Source organism: Strigops habroptila, chromosome 8 (assembly GCF_004027225.2).
Source record: "Strigops habroptila isolate Jane chromosome 8, bStrHab1.2.pri, whole genome shotgun sequence".
NCBI classification, from domain to species: Eukaryota; Metazoa; Chordata; class Aves; order Psittaciformes; family Psittacidae; genus Strigops; species Strigops habroptila.
The window spans coordinates 56227206-56242482 of record NC_044284.2 but is presented as its reverse complement, the minus strand read 5'-3'; the positions used below and the strand labels follow the sequence as shown (position 1 = coordinate 56242482).

Below are 15277 nucleotides of genomic sequence, written 5' to 3'. Positions count from 1 at the left end.
CCTTTATACTAAGTTAAACTGATCAGAATAGAAAAATCACCCCAGTTGCCCCTTGTGAGAAAAGAATCACTCAAAGGCAGAGCTTCCTTGTTTGATTTTTAGCAAATAACACATACTTCCATATTTCTAATTCATCTTCCCACTTCACATTGCTTATTAGTTTGTTAGCAAGTGGAATTTATCGCGTTGACTTTATAATGCCCCTTGGGGTCACCTGGTGGTGTGTTTATGCATGGTGTTACCAGTTTAATCTAGCTAAAGCACAATTCAGCCTTGAAACCCAGCTTGTTACTTTTGATAACATTCTTTTTCAAGCTGTATGTGACCTTAGTAGCCTGTTTTCTTCTTTAGTTTCACTGATTAAACAAAGCGTGGCTGCCTAGAGATTATACCCAGGCAAGCAAAACAAAAAACATCAGATGGTGCCAGAACATTACTAGTACTACCATTTAAAGCTGTAGTTGGACTGGAGCTTTATTATCCCAGATCACTACTTTGAGTGTGTTATACCACGAGTTGAAACTCTGCGAAGGGCTTGTGCAAAACAGCCTCTTGGCTTAACTGTGGACGGGCTGCCTGCAGGCAGAGCATTCTCAATGAGAAATTCTCTGCAAGAGCTTTCTATTTACCTTGTTTTGCCAGAGGCTGAATTTGCTGGACTTTGGCATACACTGAATATCTTATGAGTTCTTTGCTCTCTTTGACTTTTTTGAGAGGAAATATGCTAAAGACTTGTCTCCACTAGAAGCAGCATGTATGTTAGCTAGATTATTTTGGCTAAACTGTGAAAGTCCTGGAGTAGGTGGAAAACTGTTAACAGGTGGTAAGGGGAATCCAGTTCAAGGTTTCTTTTTACAAATGCAGTGTGGATATTCTTTTTAGGTAATTCGGCAGAGATCGGAGAATCATTGTTTTTCAAAAAAACCCCTCACAAATTTAAATAAATACATATGAAATCATAGTCTTACCAGCATTAAGGGTATAATATCATACAGGTTTATGTACTTTCTTGACATACCAGCGTGATGTGTCTTCTGTGTATGTCAGATTACTTCAGTATAGGTTATACATAACGTGGTTCATAAGGGCATTGTTGAAGGGATTTGGCTTAATTAGATCTTTCTGATAAGGATTCCAGGTGCCCATTCAAATTGCTTTGAAAGACCAGTGCAAACATTTTAGTTCATTTAAAATCAATAAACTGAAACCAGCCACAGCTGTGGTAAAACCTACCTTGATATACTTGGTGTATGTTACATCAGCAGCAACAATGATTTTTAATTAAAAAAATACTTAAAATAGACTTTAGTGAGTTACTTCCTTAACAGAAGATTTTAGTTTGCTATAACATATTCTGTCTGTATCCAGTTTGGAACAAAAGCTGCTATTTTCTGTAATTATAGACGGTTTCATTGTGATGTTCTCCATATTTTACAAAACTTACACTAGTATGTCAACCTCTTTAAGTAAAGTTCTGTCATGTGAGAGCACTACTACTGCAGAGGTCAACAGAACTGGACAGAAAACAGCAGCTGTTATCTTGTGCTGCCTTTTTTTTATACGCTGCTCCATCAGCTGAAAATCTTGTCCAGCATCATTCTCTTGCCACACAGAGGATTCAGTTAAATTATCTTCCTGTGGTATCCCAGCCACACATGGCTTTCCTGACCAGCCACAGTGTTTAGCCCATAAAATGGCTTCTGGAATACTCACACTGTCCCAGCAGGAATGTAGGGAGAAACCTCAGATATGCCCAATCCTTACTGTGTTTTCCAGGGCATCCCAGCTGGCACCCTACTTTTAAAAATTTCCTCCATGTTCTTTTCTTTGTCCAAGCTTCTCCAATAAATTATATCTGGGATTTTTTTTAGCCATTACAGTTTAAATCTGTATGGTTTCTAGCCAAGAGGAAGGAACTGCTGACTTAAATACCAGTGAAGGACCAGGGTAGAGGGAATGAGAAGCAGAAGTACGCTGAAAGTGTGATTCTTTAACAGGATAATGCTTTTCTATTGTGAATTTTCCTGAAGTTATAGCTGAACTAACTTTGAAGAACTTCAGTAGTGAAGTTGTGTGGCTTGTGGGTTTCCTTCAGGATGTCTGGGAGTGTGACTGGCAACAGTGAAAGTAGCTCTAGCTTCTCCCAACAGCTGCAATTGCTTGGGGTTCTGTAGAACATAAGGAAGCCATTTGAGAAGAGAACAAATGACATTTTGTTTCCTTTTCCCACTTCAGGAATGGGCTGGTAGTTTCATTTTGTATTTCTTGTCCTATCAAGACACTGTGTCAACCACCAACAACATAATCATTATAATTAAGAAATGACGTTTTAGCCTGATGGTGGATGATTCTTTTTCTGCTCGTTAGTAGCAAATAGTGTCTTTTATTTGTACCTTCAGTAAAAATTCCCTCAATTTGATTTTCTTTCTTTTTTTAACAGGTAACAAATGCACTAATAAATTACAATGAAGTAGACGATGAAGCCTTCTGTGTCATCTTCAGTCTCCTGCTACTATCCTTTAAAGGTATTTTCTAGTCCCTCTGTGCATATGCCAACTACTCGAAGAACAGTGTCAGAGCCTAAACAGTTTTTATTTTACTTCTACAGAATTATGTTTGGTTTAGGCGGTTACGGAGAGGAAGATAGATGGGAGAGAATCACCTTTACCCTACAAACAGTTGCTCTTAAAAGAGGATAATTAAATCAAGTATGCCAATAAGTGCCATGATAAGTAGATTTTTCTGAATAGATTTATTATATTATCACTGGTTTTAATAAAATGGAAATTTAATTTAATGAAAAACATCAGCAATACAGTGGAATGAAGACAGTAGTTGATTCTCTGTCATTCTGAGGCAAACATATAATTATATCTTGGGCCTTTCTTGCTGATTCCTGTGTGATACCAGCAAATAAAAGCCATTAGTGAGAAATATTCCTAATCCTGTCCATTTTAATCTATTTTCTCTCTGATTTTAATGAATTGTCATAAAATCTTCCTGATCAGGGATGAGGAACCTTGTTGAGAGCTAGGGAGACCTTTCTGGGTCTTCTAAATGACTCCATGTTAGCATACACCAGAAAAAAATCAAATTAGCACAGGTAGTGTGGAATTAAAGTCCTCAGGCCTCAGAGACCCTGTTTTGTTTCTACTTACAGCTTATGGCTGTGTTTAGAAAAGGTTTCACCAGATTCTCATCCTTTCATGGAATGTTTAGAGCTGTACTGGAGAGCGTTATGATAGTGGAGCCATTTCCCCAAAGCATATGGATAGTGTTCAGCCAAAATGTGCTACCACTTAAGAAAGGGCTGAAAAATCCCTCTTGCATTTAAAAGATAGAGATGATCCCCAAACTAAAAAGTATTTTGTCTGTAGTTATTTAATCCCATCTAGTATTGCTGTATGTCTGGGGGATGATGCAGCGAAGAGGCAGCTGACTCACTGAACTGGCACCGATACATTGCAGGACTTGGAAAAGTTCGTCAGATGTTGCAGCGTGTGTTAAAAACAGGGTGTGATGGTATTCAGTTATGCAATTATAGTGACTCACTCACTGACCAAATCCCGTGACAAGGTCTACAGAGAAACACATTTTAAGGGCATTATAAATTTGAGTAGCCTTGTGACAGTAACATAACTTAAATTTTTGTATGGTCTCATAGAAGAGGTTACAGTTTTGCAGGACAGTTTGACATAATGGTGTTATCTGGGAGTTGCAAGAGATGTAAACTGACCTTTTAGGGCTCAACATCTTCAAGAAATACATGTCTGAACTTACCTACATTTCTTAATGGCATGTTAGTATCTTCTGTACTCCCTTTACACAGGTGTCAGAGACTTCCTCCCACCTGTCCTGGTCACATTTGAGATCTTTCAGTGTTCAGAGATGAAGGCATTAACAGCAATACAAATTTAATAGTGAAAGCTCCTTCTAACAACATCTATAATTTAAATATACTATAAATCTAGTCCAAAAGAATAAAAAGATTGGCCTAGCCTTTGTACTGAAGAAACAATTATATGAGCTATTTTCCATCTGCACATAGATTGAACTCTGGTAATCTAGAAATCAATTTAGCAACTATAAAAATGCTGGAATGCATTTTGCAGGGTAAATGATTCACTACAATCTTAGTACTATTTTATTATAAAACTGACAGGATCATAATTCAGTCTTGAGAACAACAGGCCTGATGTCTTTGCTGAGTACAGGAGTTAAAGGTTCATAGCATGCTGAATCACATTTTATACTCCTAATGCATTCCTTAGATGGGTAACGTCTCATCATTTGATTTAAGCATCTTATCATCCTGTGGGCAGAATTTATTTAATATTTAATGCAGAAGTCCCTGCTATTTTCTTAACCACAAATAAGTGATTTTTCTACTTTAGTCTCCACAGAGACTTTGAAAAGACATAGAGGAATGTTGCTGAACTGGAATGTTTACTTCATTGCAGCCCTGATATGCAGCCCACTGGTACAAAAAGGCAAATAAGCACAACCTCTTTTCCCAAAGCTTTCACAACATTACTTCTTTTCATATAGTTTGCTCTATTAGTATGTTTCAAGTAAGGTTACTTGCTCTTCATAGTCAGTTTGTTTTGCAAGAATGCAATAGATACATTGTCTTCTCACAAAATTTAGACTATTTACAGTAGACTTTGATGTATAGCAAATTTAGCAAGGGAAAAGGTAGGAACTGATTTAGTATTTTAAAGAGTATTGTCCCTAATCATTAGGATTATAGGCTAGGTTTATTTTTTCTTTGTATGCTATATTTATTTGTTATGAATAGCTCCAGCAATATTAAAGCTAGTGTATATACACACACTAATAGATTCCAAAATACATGCATATTATTAGGCTGTTATAAACAGTGTCCTTGCTGTCTAGTACAGTGTCTGATTAAAATCTGGAGGAAAAATACATTTTTCCTTTTTTTTTATTCCCCCCTCTCCCCCCTCATGTAAATAGCTGAAATAATGTGTTAGACTGACTATGGTAATTTTTGGGGTACTAGGTGGGAAATCTAAGGAGATGAAAGGGAAGATAAAAGTGAAATCATGGAGGCCTAGAGCTGAGCAATTAAGTATATAGAATGAGCACTATCCCATTGAGTGCTTCTATTACTCATTTTATCTCCATAGCTAGAAGTATTAAACGGGTATGTGTTAAAACTAACTTTCAGTTGTGTCAATTTAGAATCAGTTTCTGTCTCCTGCATTTCATTCTGGGATTTCAGGTCAAATAATTTTTTCTTTAGACCTAGAATCACTCCCAGTGATTTGTACATAGAAGGAGCCCTATAACAGTATAATCACTCATCTAGTACTGCCCTGATTTTGGGATGCCAAAAAGATCTTTCTTTTAGTTACTGTTTTTTGTGTAAGGATGGGAGACAAAGGTAGCAAGGTTTATCCTACAAAAAATTGGAGAAGTCTTTTTCTTCTTATCTGAGAATTAAAATAATCCCTTTTGGTGCCTACTTTAAGTAGGATTTGCTTCCTCCTTGTTCTGATGAAAGTGAAAATGCAGAAATTATTTTCTCATCCTACTCAATTCTCTCTCTCTTTTTCATGATAAATGAGAAAGAAGCAGAGAATTGATTTAGTAGAAGAATAAGTAGCCACCAGAACTGGCAGAATAAACTCAAATTGCTCCCCAAAATTCATGATCTGCACTTGGACCTCAATTTAGAGAGCAGATGGGTGTTCTGCTATTTTGACAGCTCTCAGGAGCTGTCAGAAGTCTATTCTGGCTATGCGTGAGCTAGCAGGCTCGTGCAGAATGCAGCAACATCTGATTTCCAGCTGAAGTGAGACTTTGGTTCACAGCAGCACCTCCTGCCACTTCATCAGGTTGCTATCTGCAGGAAGAAAACCCAGGTTTAACAGTCAGAGGAAAGCCTTAGTCCATCCTGGCTAGGTTTGCAACCTTGGTACTATGAAGACAAAAGCCTGGGACGTATTGTGGGATGCATTCATCAGCTGTCTAGACTAAAACAACCACTCACACCAATTAAACAACTCCAGCTCAGGTGACTTCTGAGCTGTAGATCATTAGAGGTTTGGGAAGTACACCAGGCCAGTCTCTCTATGTGCTTACGTACTCCTACTGCCTTCCATAGCTACTAACTATTGCCACTGCTGGAGACAGGGCACTGGCCTATTTAGACCTTTGTTCTGAACCACTAACTCTATTCCTATGTTCTTATTTTCAGAGTTAGCTAAGGGACTCTATATGTATCCTTTCCCGGAGGTTTTTGGATTCTTTTCTTTCCAAATGAAAAAGTGGAATTTATGTGGAGATCTTTAATGATATGGAACCTTATTTTACATTTTTGTAGTCAAACGTTATTTTGCCCCATTCTCTAACATGAGCAGTTTCACTGACTTTTGCTGAAGCTAAAGTTGCTCAGAACTGCTGAGATACGTCCAGATGTCATGGATGGAAACAAAGGGAATCCTACTCAGCTTGTAGGCAGCAGCACACACAGACCAGCTCTGTTACTCAGTTTGTAAGCCAAGAACTTGATGAAAATAATCCAGGCCTTGTTGCATGTTTGCTTCCAAGTTTCAAAAGTTCGGTCTGTTCTATTCGTATTTCCCAGTGCCCTGATAAACTATTTAATTTGAACAGTGGCTGCAACGTAACTTCTAAGCAAATGCTACAACAACATTAATAGTAAAATCTTCCAGTGCTACTGGAGTTAACCAAATTCTCTGGACAGTTGTCAAAGTGGAGAGTTACATCATTTGCTTTTTGTTTTCCTAGAGAATTAATTTTTGAAAATAAACTTGTGAGGAATATACTAACAAACAAGTCTAAGTATAAAAACATTCTGCAGTATACAGTGAGACTTTGATTTCCATAGTGTAAACTGAAGTTCGTAATGTTTAGGATGCCGTTGTTTCTTACAGTTGAGTATTTGAGGTATAGACAGTAAATAGTTTGGTTTAATTTACTGGTCAAGTTTGCAATATAGTTTGTAGATTAGCGGCCTTACGTCTTTGGAAATAAGATAACAGACAAAAATAGGAGTTTAGTCAAGTGCTTCAAGTTCAGGCCAGACAAACCAAAAGTTGTTCATACTTGTGTGTTCCATTGGTGTTGATGTGGTTACATGTACATAATGAGGAGCAAAGTTTATTGCATTGACTTAAAGATTAAAGCATGTAAATACCCAAAGGTAAGCTCTGTTATTCATATTATGTAAGAAAATAGGAGGATCTGAGCTTTTCATTAGTATTACACTCTTCAGTTTATGCTAACTAGTTCTAACTATGCTGTCTGTTTCTATTATGCCAACTGGAGAAAAGATGCAGCTCTTCTGAATACAGCAAAATCAGTAGCAATTGAACTGTTGTCTTACCAATTTTTCAGATTCTGGTTTATGTATCTGACAATTTTAGACAAAACAATCCTACCCACAGTTTTCCCTGATCCAACTATCATTTACACAGATAACATTAACCCATTCTACCTGTAAAATGTTATGTCTTCTTGGCTTTACAGTTTTGGATGGGGAATTTAATCTGTTAAACATCAGGGATAATGTCTCATACAGTTAATTGCTTCAGAGTCACTGCATTAAATTTACTCATTACACTGAATTTCTAAAACATGTGGAAGACAATGTTCTTATAGGTAGTGAACCTGTAAGAGTATTTGTCTTTGCTGTAGAGTTAAGTCAAAATACAATTTCTTTGTGTTTTTTGCTATATACCCACAATCCTTCATTTAGCACTTTAAAGATTTCTGGGGATAATCAGCACATTGTCAACTGATGTGGTGACTGTGAAGCATAGGTAATACTCTGCAGTGTAACTGATCTTAGTAGTGCTTGGCTGACTCAAGTGATGGCTGTCATTTCTGTTCCCACTAGCAACACGGGCATGTTCTGTACTGTGAATGCTCAGACAGTGTAATTACTTCTTGGAAAGGTTTGATTTTTTTCATGCACAGAGAAACTGCAGATGCCATCTGCCATTCTCTGGGTTTTTTGAATGTACTGTGTCAGGATTCCTGATGTTAAGACACTGAGACAACTAGGTAGAGTTTGGCAGATGGACAGATAGATATGTACATAGATGTATGTGTGTCCTCAGGAAAAAAAATCTAGATGGAAAAAACCTGGCATATTTGTGAAAACCAAGACATACAGTAGCATTAAATCAGGTTTACTTTACAGTGAATGCATTGCCTAAGGCATAACAATGGCTCCACTTAGGCAAGCCATGGAGCAAGTATTTGGCAGGGAGCCCTGTGGAAAGGCTAGGAGGTAGGACAAGCTGGGAAGAACTTTCTGGTAGCTGTTCCTATATCAAATTGTTTAAATGGGAAATCAGTGGACTTCATATTGAAGGCATTTTAAATTATTTATTTGTGCTCAAGCCCTGCCAACCAAAGTATAAGTTAAAAGGGAATTTTGGTCTCTGAACCTTCAGGGTTCACATTTTCAAGCTTTTCTTGGCAACCTTGAAGGAGGTTAGAAAGGTCCTATATTTTGCTGCTTTCTTGTTGGCTTTTTTTAATTAAAGCTCAAATAACCCATGGAAGTTCTTGGCTCCAGAGGCTGCAGCTTTACTGAAAAAACAGAAAATTGGAAAACAGATGATAAAATCTTGGTAGCTGGTGAAACTGAATTTGCATGCCATATTTGGAAAGAGTAATTAGAAAGGCAGAAAAGGGGAGAAGAGCATCTTCCAAGCAGACAGGTCCTGTTTATCTAAAGTGGGACAAAGAGAACTTTTTATCCCACTTAACTTTTACTTTTGGATGGCATTTGAATTGGCCTTGTGTGTTTGGCAGCTCATCTGTTGAGCCATGTGTTTCAAGTTATGCATGCTCAGAGGGCACATCGCATCCAGGGATGCAGTTCCCCAGAACACAAGAAATTTGCATTGGATTTGCAGTTTAGCGATCTGTAAACATGGATGTGCAATCATACATCTAAATAAACTCTGTTTATTTTGGAGAAATTGAAGCATTTATACAGCTGGAGAAAACTGAGGGCAGTTCTAAGTGGCCATATTCACTGTCTAGTATCCCTCATACTGCTCAGGCAGTGCAAAATAAGAGAAAATCGCCCGAGGTCCTCACTAGGAAATGTCTCTTTTAGACTGAAAAGTTCTTAACAGACTAAGAGCTAATGTAGTAACCAGTTTTACAGCCCATATAAACAGTGTCTTAAAGGGATTGTAGGGTAGAGAAACTGCAGATTGGCTCCCTCTGTTAATGAATCATCTCCAGTCCCTTTGCAGTGCTAGAGGTGAACTGGGTAGTGGATCAGAAGGCTGTAACCAACTTGCTAAGAGCCTTCATTAAGTGAGTACCTTCTTGGCCAGGAAAGAGGATTTGATCCATAAACTTTAACGGTGCAGTAGGTAAATTTTGTATTATTTATGGCATACTAGTAGCACTTCTCTTTTTCATATGTTATCTGCTTTGAACATACCTTTTTTGGAAGAATATACGGCTTGTTCCACCCCTCCCTATTCCTTCCTTTCCACAGAATGCTGGCTCAATTCCTTTACACTTTCAGTCAGCTTGCAGTTTTAGGCATTTCCTTGTCTGGTTTTCGGTGGAACATGTTACTTCCCTCTCATCAGCATTGTGCAGCTCTGTTGTGGTTCTTGAATAACATGTTGGCTGGAGATGGAAGAGGTTTCTTTACAAGCAATAGATACGGACATAAGACCATTTTCTCTTCATGGAATACACTGAAACTATAGACTTGTGTAGCAGCTGTGCAGTTGTGTATGGGAGAAGGAAATATGGCTCACATAATGCTGTGATGGAAGTAATGGTAAATGGAGAACCAGCCGGGAGATTTGAGGGATAAATGTATTTTTGTCATAAATTGTCTTTCTAGATTATTATTTTTCCTTTTTCTATGTTTTCACATTAGCCAAAACCACAGATTGTTTCCATTTATCAGCAAAGTTTGAGTCCTCTGGTGATGAGGATCAGACTGAAGTAATATAGTTCATAATAAATTGTGAACAGAGGTTGACCAAATGTGGATCTACTATATTGTTAGGGTAGATCTTATTCCATGTACACGAAGAGTCTAATTATGACATTAGGTTGAGTGAGGTGCTTAGAAGTACTTCTTCCTTCTGGAAGTAATACACATACTTCATGCCTTCCAACCTCAACCATTCTGTGATTCTGTAATCAAATAATTGTATTTGCATATCTAAAATGTTAGGAATTTTACTTTTTTGTAGTATTTAGTCTGCTTATTGATCAAAAATAGGTCTTTACTTGCTTACGCAAGTATTAAGTTGCATTCTATTTCACATTAGCAATCCCAAAAGAGCTACAGGAATTGATGAACATTATTTCAGCAATTCTACAGAATTGAGGTATCTGAAAGAAAAAATAAAGTCTAATTAAAATTTTGCCTTTTTTACTCGTTAGTAGAATAATGCTTTTCTCATATGAAAAAGCATTATTCTCATTCCTTACAAAGCTACAAGGGCAAGGACAGAACTGCAGATATGTAGAAAAGACAGCTGTATGATAATGATAAAGGCGAGAGAGAGAGATTCTCTGCTAGTTCTAGAGTCTGCCAAGGATGTGGGTGCTGTGTTTTGGGCAAGAGAACTCTTTTAGGCTAATACCATCTGGTTAGTTTTCACCTGTGCCAGTTGTTATATAGGCCAAGCCTCCTATGCTGCCTCTACCACATTTCTTGAAGTAGGAATTAGATTAAAAATACAGTAATTCCCAGTTACCTGACTGGAAACACACCTATTTGTGATTTAGAAACCCAAGGAAGCGATCCAAGCTTCTGTGTTATCAGAGACTTCGATCAAAAGTTTCCCATCCATGTCCTGAGGCAATTTCTGGATACTTTTACCATTTCAAGCCTCATTGGCAGCAAAAAAGCCTGGCTATAGGATCAGCTCCAATTTGCTGTCCAATGCACATGATAAATACAGTTATAAAAACCTCAAAACTTCCACCACCACCCCCAGGTCTTCTATCTCATTCTTTTAGTTGGTAACTACTCTTTCTGAGATGTCATGCAGATCAGCTTTGTTTCCTGGCTTTTAGTTTTGCAAAAGACAGCGGTGTATCACAACAAGGTTCTTCAAAGTCTCTGTGTAACAATACTGGTAACTCAATCTTTTAAATTACTCTGTAAATGCAAGTCTCAATCCTATATTGAGGATAACCGTAGATTTTAAAAATGTGATTGTAGGAACTGCACATACTGGAAGAAGGGATTTGAAATTATCAGAATTGGGTATTATATTGACTTTTAGTTGCATACAATGAACTTTATGATATCATCCAGGCCTGTCACAAACTTTTGTTGTTTAGAGTTACTGGACATCTTGCATACCTGAGAATCCCAGCTGTAAAAATAAGGATACTGAAAAGCAAGAATAAACAGCAGATACCTCTATTTATAAATACAACCATACAGGTTTTCTTGACCTTGATCTCTACAAGGTACCTATATGCCTTGTATTTTGGGGCTAACAGTAGTGCCATCTAGCTAATGGATTTGTTGTGTAGTGCCATGTAAGAGACTCACCACTAATTGTTAGCCTTGGATTTATTCCCTACTGAGGGGAATTGGAGTTAAATTAAGTAACTCATCAATATATTCATTACACTAAATAGCTTTACTGATGATTTTGAAGTATTTCTTTTTTCTCATGCTCATCTGAATATATGTAATTTACCATTACCTAATGCTATCACAAGGAAATGAGACAGAAATTCACTAAATCATTTTTTCCAAGTATTTCTCTAAGGAAAATCACTAGGGCTAACTTGGTTTGAACAGGAACAGATCCTATCTCTTCAGTAAACAGGAAGAGACTGACAATCAAGAATGTTTCAATTTCAGATATAATCTGAATGCCTTTTGAATCATGGAGATTCTTTCAGGAAGAATACATCCTCTGTTTCTGCAAAACTCATCTAGCTAACTGATCTTAGCTAGCTTATATGGTGTCTTTCTCTGGCTTAGACCTAAAATCTCAATACTTTTTTCCTTTGGACCTCACTGTTCTTTGTCATTTTTATACATCATATCTATTTGTCTTGTGAGCACCTTGGGGGATTTGTCCTTCTAAAGAAAGACAAATTTGTCATGTTGCACAAATTAAACTGATATGGGAATCTGAAAAATCCAGCTGGTTTGATACTTGTGCATCATCATCAGTAATTTTGGTAATCTAATATAGATATTTATGTATAAATATACCAATACCTTGTTCAACTGCTTCTCGGCTTTTGTGCATCTCACTTAAATGAATATTATCAGTAACAGCAGGAGTTAACTCAGTTTGTCTTTCAGAGTCTGGGATGCATTTTTAAGGCCGGAATATAAAATGTTATTTTATTTGTAAAGTGAACACATTTGATTGAAAAGCTATTGTGAAACTACTGAAATCCATGATGTAGTTTTCAAGCCTCAGCGATTATTTCACTGGAAGTATTTTCCATGGCTGCTTTAATCGCTATGAAAACTCGGTTGAAGAAACTTTTTCTTATGAATGGTCAGTAGACTTTTCTACCTACATCTGTTGAATACAAGAGGTGAAGGTGATGAAATATCTTTTATTACAGATAATAGGGAAGAAACATAAGGTGACACAGGGGTAAGCAAGTTCTTGACAGCTGACAGAGTTCAAATTTAATTCATGCTCTTTTGCATCTGCTCAGTCATATGCACACCTTAAACAGTTCCATCGAGGCTGAGTCACTGCGGCGTTACTTCTGCAATTTTATCTTAAAAAACTAAAACCCAAACCCAAACTCACGGAAAACAGATCAGTCATTAAGCAAATAATTTGGCCATCTTTAAGGATATTTCATGTTTCGGTTGCATTCTTCAACCCAGCGAGAACATACATTAAATTGTGAACTATTCACTGCACCCATACTTTACAGCAATAAGATAATAATTCAGTCTTTGATATTTAGCAGTGATATTGGATGTGTTTAAAACATTTTTCATAAAGGAAGGTATTTTAGGTGCTATCTCATCAGTCAAGTTACATTACTATTTATTGATAGTGCTAAACTGCTTTAGAAGAATGAAACAAAAATAATTACATGTCAATAACTCAGGAGTCCAGAAAAACAGAGGTTTTAAGGCAGCCTTCCTCAGTCTTACGTGTTGACACCAGTGGGATTACATGTTTTGCACTTAAAGGAACATCTTGCCTGCTGGTGTTGTGCAATAGTTGGCTGAGTAACAGAACGGATTTCTCTTCCTGCTACAGAGCTGTAAATCAAAAACAATCCCACATTGTGGGTTCTCATTTATGGACATACAGCAGGGTTCTGGTTCTGAGAGGGGGAAGTGCAGCAGCGTATCTGTAGAGATTCCTGCAGACTCACACCAAATTCCTTCTGTCTGCAGAAAGAAGGCTGCAGTATGGTACCTGATAGCTTTCACAAAGTGCCACCTGCAGTCTCCCTTACAGCACACAGGACTGATACAGATGTAGACAAGTAATGCTTTGCTGTTGCTTCTCACTACGTTTATCAACAATTTGCAATCTTTTCCCTAGCAACACAGGGATCACAACACGTAGTTTTAAACGTGGCTTAATTGTGGTTAACTAATATGGTTGAATCATTTCTGTGCTTGTTTACTCTGAGGGCAAATGTGACTGATTTTCCACTATTGCTATGACTTTTGAATCATCTCACTACACCATAACCCAGCTGTGGTTATTGCTGAAACCAAGTGACATACTATTTAAATTTGGGAAAGTTTTTAACCACTAGTGTAGAATTAAACATGGTTATTATGTTGTCTTGAATAAGGATTAATTTAAATGTGTCTGAAGTGTTTTGCTGTGTTAGTGCCTGAACCCTTGCTCAGCTTGAAGACTGGGTTGCAGGCAGTAGGTTATTATGGCTTGGGAAAGTTAGGGTTTTTGTCTTATGACCAACATTATTGCTTCAGTGTTATTTTATTTTCATAATTTCCAAACTTTTTTGACATTGTTATGATTGTAATTAAGACTAGATCAAAATGAAAGGAAATTGAGAAGAAGGTTCAGTATAAGAAGATAAAAATAATTAGGACAAAAAAAAGTGTCAAGAAGAAATACTTGATAGTATCAAGATTTACAGTAATGCCATAAAAATGGCATCGTGCCATAAATAGTCATGAGTTTGTCTTAAAGACAAACCATTTCATGAGAAGAAAAAAAGTCAAATGGTCAATAACATACTCTGTTGCCTGATTACTTCATGTGTCTTACAGTTCTGAAATTAACTCATAATCTTTCTGAAGTGCAGAGTTAATAAGTTCTAGGTTAGGGGAATGCTTGGACTTCAGCCTGGAGATTTTCTTTTTATATATTTTATGTTTAGTTAAAGCATAATAGACTTGTAATTGTTTCAGAAAGGCAAGCTGTGCATTCCCTGGATTTGCAGTATAGACAACATGTCTAAGGAAAAGGGAAACAGAAACTGTAGGTAGAAGCCTTCCTGCTAGCTACTTTGTAAACATATTAGTTTTCAACCCTCATTTTGGTCAAATGTACAATACACATTACAATAGTGATGTGTTTAATTTATAATGAAGACTGTTGCTGTTTCAGCAGCGGTATCACTTGTTCCATTTCTGTCAGAGCATATATTAAGCTGTACCAGGAATGGCTAAATCTCCAGCTGCTGCATTAGCTGGACATCATGTCAAATTAATGCTTATTGATGATTATTCTGGGTTTCAAATATGATCTTGAATTAAAAATTAAATCCTATGTGAAGAATGTCACTTTGCTGCGTGTCATCCATCTAGTTTACAAAGAGGTCAAATTGGCCTCTGGTATATATCTACATTTTCTCTAATTCTTTTGGAGTTTCGGGTATATCCCCATGAAATTGGCTTATACAAATTAGTTGGGGAAAATATGCTTACAGTCTACATGAAAAGATAAATTGTGTATGTTTTAAAATGGTATGGATGAGTCTGTAGTGCTGCATTTTAAATTTGCCAACTCTTCCATCAAACAGAATTCTTTTCAAGAGATTCACTCAAGCCGTATTCAAGTTATTATCAACTGTAACATTTCCATCTCTTAATAAAAATTCAAGATTGTTCTTTCTAACCATCACAGTTCAAAAATAGCTTTGCCCTTTGGGATTCTGAATAGTTGCAATATAAATGACATCATTTTCCAAAGAGGTACAATTATACCGTACTGTACTTTGTTTCTGTGTAACATAAGACTGCCAGATGAAGAAATTGAATTCAGATATATTCAAGTATTTCTGAATAGAAAAC

The 15277-nt window shown here is 36.9% G+C and overlaps 1 protein-coding gene across 3 annotated transcripts in view; it reads left to right on the top strand.

Annotated features, from left to right (window-relative positions):
* Positions 1-2462: 2462 nt before the first annotated feature.
* The window catches only part of EPS15 (epidermal growth factor receptor pathway substrate 15), a 70240-nt gene continuing 57425 nt past the window's right edge, over positions 2463-15277 (top strand). For all 3 annotated transcript variants that reach the window (XM_030495396.1, XM_030495397.1, XM_030495394.1), the window contains exon 1: positions 2463-2525. In XM_030495396.1, the coding sequence (XP_030351256.1) occupies positions 2478-2525 (48 nt within the window). In that variant the 5' untranslated portion in view covers positions 2463-2477. The remainder of the gene's footprint in view (positions 2526-15277) is intronic.